This window comes from Amblyomma americanum, chromosome 7 (genome assembly GCF_052857255.1).
Source record: "Amblyomma americanum isolate KBUSLIRL-KWMA chromosome 7, ASM5285725v1, whole genome shotgun sequence".
Classification (NCBI taxonomy): domain Eukaryota; kingdom Metazoa; phylum Arthropoda; class Arachnida; order Ixodida; family Ixodidae; genus Amblyomma; species Amblyomma americanum.
Window position 1 is genome coordinate 37,853,684 of NC_135503.1, and position 9,765 is coordinate 37,863,448.

Genomic DNA, 9,765 nt, shown 5'->3' on the forward strand with positions numbered 1-9,765 from the left:
CATTGCACTTGTTTACCAAATTTTTAGGGCTCAAGATGTCCACGCTTTGACATTAGCTTTCTTGATGTGCTAGCCCTAGCTTACAGCACTTAGGCTTCAGGTGCACACAGTGTGAAATATTGTTAAATGAAGACAAATGACAGTTTGCTGCAGTTATGCTCACTCATTAGAAAACAATTCCTATTTTCACCCACAATAAGCTCTTCTGGGCAAATTTGGTTCACATGGTTTCAAGTGTTGTATATACAAGGCCAGGTGGGCCAGTGCTTTGCACATCATAGTAATAGCTTTTGTCTGTCTGCACTATGTAACATATGAGCTGAGCCAGTAATTCCAGAGGAGATTGTTGGTTCGTGGGCCCCAGACACCTCGGAGCCAGTCGGCTGGCACAGCAAATTGTTCACGATGATGCTAATGCGAGGGCCACCTAGCAGTGATGCCCCCGAGGCACTTCACCATCCCCTGTAAGATGTGGTGCTGGAAATTTTTCAGTATAATGCAAGGCTGAAACTATTTTTGCCGACTGTCTTCCACAGATGCTTCCTTTCCATATGTTCAGAAATGAATATCAACTAGTTTTCAGTTACACTGAGGATCGGCCACTTTCATAATTTTTAGATGTTTAGTTTTGGGCGTTCCAAATAGTATACCTGTTGGCCAGCAATACCAACCAGCATCCTAAGGTGTATTTGGTCCAGATATTGAATTCTGCTCAACACTGCAAAACATTAGCAGAACCCAGGCAAGCCACATCATCAGGAGGGTCGTAGTTTACATAAATTTGTTCACATGCGTTCAGCAGTGTGCCTTCGAATGCTGATTTGGCCTGCATTTTTGCTACCAAGCATTTAATATCTTGTGTACTAACAAGTAAAATAACTAGCTATTGTGCCTTGCCTGCAGCACCCGCACTTTACAGACTATTCATCACCTCGTTCCCGCTTTGTGGAATTTATTGGCCGTCCCTGGCAGGTGGCATACAAAATCAGGGTGCACGAATGGGTGCAGTGTCCCTGCTGGTTGAAGGAACTTTGTAAAAATCCTTTACTGTCCGATTGTTTCGACCGACACACACGGGGTACATTCCGCTTTATTCAAAGCCACACGCGAGGGGCAGCCACCACCGCTTCTGGAGTCGCTATTTCCCGGCAGATTACGACATTCGATTCTTTTGAGAGCCAGACACTGCACTACCTCTGAACGAGAAACAATCGGTCTCTGAAAAAGAATTTTGCACACGTGCACAACGTAAGTAAGCTGTTCGCGGCATACCTCACCATGAATTTGAATTGCGGCGTCATTCACGCAACTTCTGCGGAAGGTTTCTACCATAGAGTTTCAAAGTGTACAGTAAGAAATTCTGTGCTTTATAGTATTCAGTTTTTTGTTCTCTACATATCGACGGTACTACGACGAAGCAATCGAAATCGAAACTTTACCGTAAGAATACGTTAGTAATAAATATGTGAGGTATTCAAAACATTTACACATTGTTTATATTTTTTGCCATTTTTGTTGTCGTAAGCAAAAATGCGTTACCTAAATTTGATGTTTTCACTTTTTAAACGGACATATGACTCAAGTGCGGCGTAAGCCTGTGCGAGACAAGACAATGCAACCCTAATCCAGTTTCGGTTCGTTCACTTGTTGCGTTCACTTGTGATAAGCAGCATGCTCTAGAGCCCGGTGCTCTGACATCCATGGCTTCCTCACTTGGTAAGCGTTCGTTGTTTCTTTATAAGGAACTTGAGTGGGGTGCTCCTAGAATAACGGTAGGTGTGTTTGTTTTATTTTAGAGCCACTTTTTTTGCCGTCGAAAGAGAAAAGCACGAAAGACGACTCCACCACCGAGGTGCCCTGCATATTCTGCGACATATCGTTTCTCGTCGACAAGACAAGCAACTTCCAAAATTTGTTGAAGCACTTCTTGAGTGAACACAAGTTTGTCATCAGTAATTTCTCTTGCGTGGCCGATCCTCCAGGGTAAGACCAGAAAATCTGATCATATTAGAGCTACGCAAAAGCGTATCCCTGTCTACTTTCTAGATACTTTGCGTACTGGAAGAAACGGTTTCAGGAAATTTCTGATTTATGCGACGTCTGCGTAAAGATAAAGACAAACAGCGGCGAGAATGACGTCGGTAAGGTCAACATCGAATTGGCTTCTAAGTTTTGAAAAGTTCTGAAAAAGTTATCTTATTGACATAGTAATTGCTGTTGACGCAGGTGCAAGTGAATTCTATTTCTTGCTTTCTGACAAGTTGCCTGAAGATGATGCCGTTCGGAGAAAGCTGCGAAAGTCGAAACTGGTACTGCATCCGATAAGCACTTGTTTATAGATCTTAAGGTAGCAACCTGCGTTTTTAATAATCTTTTCAGTAATAAACTGCGTTTTATTTTTGTGCTGTATAGGATGCCGTGCTTGCTTGTCAAGAGCTTGAAAGGTCCGACACAACCTTCCGAAGGATGTGTCTGTTTTGCAAGAAAATTTTCACCGAGAACAGGTAAGGATAATAAGGTGCCATCTCGTGTATGTATCTCTAATCATGCCTTGACTTGCTCCGCAGGGCAACGCTTCTTAATCACATGGCTCATGACCACAACTTTAGTGTTGGGAGGCCTGACAATATAGGTAAAATTAATTTTTGTTTTCTGTACCTACATGGCCATTCATGGAAGCAGTCTAACATTTTCCTCATTGTTCCAGTCTATGTCGATGAGCTTCTTGACGTCTTGGAGGAAAAATTAAAAAAGTATGTTGAATCTCCTAAAATTAGCTTTTGTAGCATCATTCGGTATACATCTTTGAACGCTAATACCACGTTCACCTCGTTTTTTATTTTCCTTAAGGATGCTGTGCCTCTACTGTGAGAAGACCTTCAAAGACTGGCAGACATTGAAAGAACACATGCGAAAAAAGCAGCACAAGAAAATAAATCCACGAAACACTTCATATGACAAATATTATGTCATCAACTACACTGTAAGTAGCCTTTCCCGTTGGTGACAAGCTCGCAACTTTGTTTAGACAAGCAGCTGCTGAGAGCGAGCAAGCTGAGTTTTAATGACATCATTGCTCTGCTTCACAGGGACAAGATGTATGTGAGCTGCCGGGGGAAGTCGAGGACCTGGAGCCAGTGGATGACGGATCTGATGCAGATGAAGTGTAAGTAATCTTTGTTAATTGCTGCAATAATGTCTTGATGATTTTCATGTTGTACTTTTGGGTTTCCTACTAAATGACGAAGAGGAGTAGGCAATGCACCTTGCTTGTGTCGCTGTTGGTACACATGGTAGGAGTTGTTCATAAAAGATCTGCATAATCGTTAGCCTGTACCATAGAAGACAGCTGTGGGCAGTTGCACTGAGGTCTATACTTATTGTGTTATGTAGAAAGGAAGTGTACACCTTCCATGCAGTGACATATAGCATTCATACATCATCATACTTTGATTTATCAAGTTAGTTCTGCTGTTTCACTATGCACTCATTTTATGGTTTTGTCCTGGCGACAGACATTATTTGCATATGTAATGTAAAGTACAGTCTGCGTTTATGTATTTTTTCAATATTTCCAGAGGCTGGAAAGACTGGGAAGATGAAAGTGAAGAAGCAAACCTAATATGTTTAATGTGCAGTGAAGCCTGTACAAGCATCCCAGCCCTCACAAGGCACATGAATGTATGTCCGCTGCAAATTTCCACTCTTTCTTCTCACAGTGATATTTTTTCTATTAAAATTCCAGGATGCACATAAATTTGACTTTACAAAGCTGAGAGATGGTCTGGGCTTTTACCAGCAAATAAAGGTCATAAATTTTTTAAGGAAACAGGTGAGTACATGATTCTTGTTTTGAAAAAAAAAAAAAAAGAGGGGGAGTGAGGGGACATGTAATGTTGCTCATTATAAAGAGGCTGTTTTTCATGGTCTTGTTATAAGGGCTGTAGGTAACTAGATAACTTTACCTATAAAAATAGATGTTAATAGAAGCTGATAGTTGGGAAGGCACTCTTGCCATTCTACGCATTGCTGAATGTGCAATGAAGCTTGCTTTTAGGCCACCAGATGTCTCCAGTATACAACTGGCTTAAACCATTTGGGATAACATTTCATTGCGCTGAAAAGTAGAGTTTCTGCTTGCTTTAAAATTGCGATGACTTTTTATGTGCACGTGGCAGGTTATTTTGTCGAAGCGAGTCTGTGTTATTTGCTATGAGATTGTTCAGTTTCACTACAAGTGGTGCCATCCGGGAAGTTCACAAAAATTTGTGTGCTACCTCAAAAAAATGGTTGAAAGCCAATACATATGCACAAGGCAGGTGCAGTCCACTTCCACAAGGTGCCAACTGTGCATGCAAAGTGGCAGGTACCTGCTTGACAGCTGCTGCCATCTGTTGCTCGCATTTGTCACCAGCATGGACTGCACTTGTGCACTAGAACTTGGAGGTTTGTTTTCAACCAGTGGTGCTCGGGAGAGAGCAGAGGAGGAGAGGTTTGCATGCTGTGTGAAAAAGGCGGATTTTATGTCAGGATCTCACTGCTGTGAACTGTTTCATGTTTTGTTGGCAGGTTTACCTGAACGCATGTTTTGTGTGCTCAGAGAAGTTCCAGTCCCATTCTAAGCTCCTTTCCCACTTGTCCAGTGGTGTGCATGACAACAATGCCATCAGCCAGTGTTGCTGGGATCAACCACAGTAAGTTTGAGGTTGTTGGAAGGAAGCAAAAGTTTGTTTTTGTTTTTAGTAGCACCACATGGTGTCGCTTAGTGTTTTTACTCATTTAGTATGTGTAGTACAGGTTATACCTGCTGTCTCTGGTTTGGTTTGTGGCACCTGTTTTATGCAAAGAAACTGATCTGGTGAGATATGTTGTTGCTGTGCTCCAATTTTTAGCTATTTCATATGAACCTCTGATGTATTTGAGAGATTTTGAGAGAAAGAGGCCAAATGCATGTACTAAGCTGTATAACATGGGCAGAACTCAATGTCTGCAGATTCAGCGGACAAGATCAGGTACTCTTCTTTATTTTTATGGCTTTTCTTTTAAGTGCAGCAGGTCACATAGATGCATAGGGCATCTAAAAAATTGCCTTTAATGTTATGTTGAATGACAGGACTTCCAGCACTTGTGTTGGGGCTGTCTTCTGAATTTCAGTGTCCAATCACTGGCACTTTCCAGTGACTGGACAGCTGGCAGAAATCTGGGACAGCTTTGCAGCAGAAGCTGGGTGTAATCGTTAGCCTGCTAATGAAATCTTATGTAGCCAGCTATAGAGTTGTGTAGTCATGAAAATAGTGCATATTGTAGCGTAATGCTTCAACCTCACTTGAGCTAGTTGCTTTGTTCGTGCCTGCAGAGCCAGGTATCACTGCACAAGTCTCCTTTTGCATCCAAGTCTATTGCAGTCATCATCAGCATAACTATGTCCACTGCAGGACAAAGGCCTCTCCCATATCCTTCCAGTTAACCCTGTCCTGTGCCAGCTGTGGCTTCCTTATCCCCGCAAACTTCCTAATCTAATCTGCCCACCACACTGCCACACGCTGCTACATTTGCATTCCCTTGGCATCCATTCCTTTACTCTAAAGGCCCATTGATTATCTTACCTTCACATTTTATGCCCTGCCCATTTCTTCTTGACTGCAACTAGGATATCATTAACATGCGTTTGTTCCCAGACATTCTGCTCTTTCCTAGTCTTTTAACATTACACCTATTATTTTCCTTTTCATAGCTTGCTGCACTGCGGTACTATGTTGCTAAGAAGAATGGCAGACTATAAACTTTCATATTTTTCAGTTTTCTGTGGACGATGGAGTGACATGAATGGCTGTGGTGCTCATACTCAACAACGCCATTTAGGGGGGATTTAATACCCCAAAAAATCCCTCTTATAGCTATTGGTGTAAAACTGAAGAAAGCAAACAAAAAGTTAGTTTCTTTCTCCCCAGCTGTCTGCCTCTTCTACACATAATGGAACACACTGTCTGGGCTGATTTAGAGTTTTCTACCTATGCCATGCAGGCACATTTGATGCTATTTGCATGGTGCTGCACGCAAATTTAATGACATTGGCATTACTGCAGTTTGTAGTCACGAGTTCACCGTAACGCATTCACCTATAAAATGCGTACTGTTGGCCCCGTTCCTCATGCAAATAGCAATGATTTATTCACAACTTTCAGTTGGATGAGGCATCTTTAGGATACTTTTGTTGCCACTGGAACCGTTTTTTAGTCCTATTTTCGACTAATACTCTTGGCTTGTGTGCAGACACTTTAATCAATGTTTTCTAGGCTTGCCTACTAATAACAGCAGGATTTTCTGAAAGATAACTTTGGTATTACATTCTGTCCAAATTGAGGAGATTGTTTGCTTAACTGTTTGAAATTGGGTGAAATTTTATTGCTGGTTATCAGGTGTTATTGCAACATATATTATGACATCAAGTCTGGTCATGTAGCACTGGCTCTGAGAAAATGCCATCAACAATCTCTAGGTATTAAGCATTTGATGTCATTTCTTGTGTGCATGTGGCACAGGTATTAAATCCATCACACAGATTGGCTGGAGTTTGAAACAGGAGCCCTTTGCAGCAGCAGCAGCAAAGTGAAAGTAGTGGCATTCAATGCTTGCTTTGCTGTTGCAGGTTCTACTTCCCTACCTACGAAAACGACCAACTACTATGTGCACTGGAAGATGAAGTTTTACCGGAAGGATCAGCGGACGAAGTGGTCGTGCCAGAGGAGTTGGTGCCACCAGACAGGTGTGTGCTTGAAGCACTCAGTGAAAATGAGTGAGCACACGCACGCATGTACAGATATTTATTTATGAACAAGAGCATTCAGCTTGGACTGCGTTTGTTTCGTTTTCCTGCTGTGGTGTGTGGACAGGGGCAACCAACACGTTTCCACTGGATGCATTTACTGTGTGCAGGCACTTATTTATATACAAAGTGAAGAATGGCAAATCGCCCTTTAAAGACTAACTACTTGTTCACATAACTGCATCCTCACATTAGCGTACGTCACACTGCTCTCACGCCGACTTTTGCTCCATGTGAAGTTGTGCCCATGTCTGGGACAGGGCTCAGACCAGACCAAGCTGTGCCTTCCCTGTGCATTGACAGTGACAGGGCACCACTGCCAGACTTTAAATGTAATTTATAAAAGAAGCTGTGGGCTGTGATGGTTGCTGTGCTAATATACTGACAGTTGGAATTTAGTGCTCAAGGAAAACATCAGGGTTTTCTGGAATGCTAAGGTAGTATGTTAGTGATACCTGAACCTTGTCTACCAACAGTTCTCTAATCCAAAACAAATCCCCATTACTCCTTGCCCTCATTTAAAGAGTGCATAAGTGAGCAGTCTTTATCATAACGAAGGAGAGGCAAGCTAATGAGAAACTTTAGTCAGGCCACACAAGCAACGAAAAGTGGTCAATCTGCACTGTTTTGTGAGCTGTGTTGGCATATTTACAATGTAAGAGCAAAATAACTGCTGAAATGAAATGGAAGGAAACGGGAATGACCAAAACTTTAGTATGTCTTCTGCTGTACATCATGATTACAGGATTATGTCAAGGCTCTAGTGAGATTGAAAAGTGCATGCTATAGAAAGAAAAGCTATTTATGTAACCTAATTAGACGAACAATACACATAAAATGGCTCCAAATACTTTATGCAATAGACTAACTGTATTCATTAGACTAGTGGCTACGGTATACACAAAAAAATTGGTTATACTAGTACAGTTGACTTCAGCAAAGCTCGAGTCAGCACTATTAAGGCATGCAAAACTGAAAAGTTTGCATATTTCAAGACTACTGAATTCAAAGACAATGTAGGAAAAATATGTTTAACAGAAGATGGTGACAAATAGCACTGAGCGCAGTATACGCACTGCTGTCAGGGTCGGCAAAATGTTAACGAAATGTGGCACATTAAATACACTACATGTTACCTTGGGTGCTACACAACATGCGTTGGCAATAGCACTTTAACCCTGTTGGCAGGAAAAAAAGAGGGACTTTGTGGCAATTTTCACAGACCTGTGCTATCACGCAGCATATCACAGCGGCTCACCAACGGTCTGCTCCACCTACCTAAGCACCTTCGTTTTGAACACAGCCAGAGACTTGGGTTAAAACAAGAGAACCTGGCTGCTACATCATGCAGCTCCATACCGTTGAGGTCTATAATATTTACAGTCACTCTCATTGGCTAGCTACTTGCTTCAGTTGTTCGGGTGGCTCCTGATCTGTTACAGCACTCGTTTTGGAAACGGCGTCCCCCAGAGCAGCTACTTCCCCCTTATCAGGGTCGACCTTGTGTAGTGCCTGCTCGTCGTCATCGTCGTCATCATCATCAGCAGGGTAGAGGGTCGGATACTTAGACATGCATTCCTGCATTGTCTTGAAGTGCTCAAAACACTCGCTCCCTTTGTTCTCCGACTTGCTGTAGTGGAAACAAGAGAAGGCCTCTCGGAACTGTGGTCCACATGGGCCTGTTGCCATGCCACCCAGGCATGGACAGCTCCAGTTGATGTCGCCATTGGGAAGGATCAGGCCTGCGAAACATTGCAAAGAGGTGGCGACCAGACACGTATTGGGTCATACAAGCTTGCACTTAATGAATGATTGTACCTCCTTTTTTCGAAGTAGATGAAGAAAAGAAAAGGAACTACTCATCACATGCAATATGATCCACAGGACACCACCGCTCAAGAAAAAGAGAAATCCAAAAGCACTAGATGTTTCATGCAATCGGTGCGGCACGCATGCTGAATGCTCAGAGTTCTACAGATTACACCTGATGTAGCGGTGTGCTCTGCTAGCAAATCAATGGACAAGCCCAAGAATAATGCCTTCTGTAGTTGACGCGCTGGTCATGGAAAGCGAGCGAAGGATAATCTTGATTCGGTGATAATTATGGCAAGCTTAACGAAACGTATTCGTCGATTCTACGTGAACCTTCAGAGTTGAATCGTCAGACCGGTAGCCCAGAGAATGCCAGCAGCACACGGCGCGGCGTTATCGATACCACGTCTGAGAAAGCAAAACCCCATCATGCTCTGCCCTCTCCATGGAGCTGCTAAGACAGACAGGAAAAGTCGAGATAAAGACAGGAGCGAGATGGAAGCCGTGACATGAAACTTACCTCGTTTTTCGTCTTCCGGGTCGTCGGGCAGTTTTATCGTGCTAGGTTTTTCGTGATCTTCTTTCGTGACGAAGATTACCCGGTCTTTGCCTGTCGAACACAAGATGTGTACTTTAGCACAAATCAGTTAGAAAAAGAGCATTAAACAACAAAACGCTTGCGCAAAGGAAATTATAAGATTATCTGCGTTATATAATCAATATGAATAAATAACTAGGAGATCAGACAGCAGACCGACGAAAAGCTGAAAAAAGCCGGCGCATTTTGTGGCGCGTTGCATCAGTCGCGAGTAGTCGCGACAAAAACGGGAAGCAAGAACAGGAGCTCACCAAAGTTCTTGCAATACGACATTGGCTTTTTCCGCTTGTGAGCGATTGCTAAACGACGCTGGTAATCGCAAACGGCGGGTTCCTAGCGCACGTGCTTTCCTGGATCTGCCGTTCGCTCGAGCTAGAGCGTTCTGCTCGGCGAAAAGCAATCGCAGCACAGTTGTGAAACGAAATGCCGATAAGCCGCCTGATATCGTAAAGTTAGCTCCAAGGCTGCCTTTTTTGTTGTGTATTAAATCTAAACACTCTATAAAAATAAATAATGTATGAGTGCAGGG

General features: G+C 42.8%; 2 protein-coding genes across 2 annotated transcripts; one reads left to right on the forward strand and one right to left on the reverse strand.

Annotated features, from left to right (window-relative positions):
- Positions 1-1,609: 1,609 nt before the first annotated feature.
- LOC144098913 (zinc finger protein 277) lies at positions 1,610-6,858 on the forward strand. The gene is made up of 13 exons (XM_077631865.1): positions 1,610-1,716; positions 1,797-1,983; positions 2,047-2,141; positions 2,227-2,309; positions 2,413-2,504; positions 2,568-2,632; positions 2,708-2,753; positions 2,851-2,983; positions 3,090-3,166; positions 3,579-3,681; positions 3,746-3,832; positions 4,570-4,694; positions 6,650-6,858. Exons 1-13 carry the CDS (start codon positions 1,701-1,703, stop codon positions 6,798-6,800), a joined length of 1,260 nt encoding a protein of 419 aa, XP_077487991.1. The 5' UTR covers positions 1,610-1,700; the 3' UTR covers positions 6,801-6,858.
- Positions 6,859-7,516: 658 nt separating this feature from the next.
- Positions 7,517-9,659, reverse strand: LOC144098914 (mitochondrial intermembrane space import and assembly protein 40-B). The gene is made up of 3 exons (XM_077631866.1): positions 9,488-9,659; positions 9,159-9,248; positions 7,517-8,568 (listed from the first exon to the last, which is right to left on the reverse strand). The coding sequence occupies exons 1-3, from the start codon at positions 9,507-9,509 to the stop codon at positions 8,216-8,218; spliced, it is 465 nt and encodes a 154-aa protein (XP_077487992.1). The 5' UTR covers positions 9,510-9,659; the 3' UTR covers positions 7,517-8,215.
- Positions 9,660-9,765: the final 106 nt, after the last annotated feature.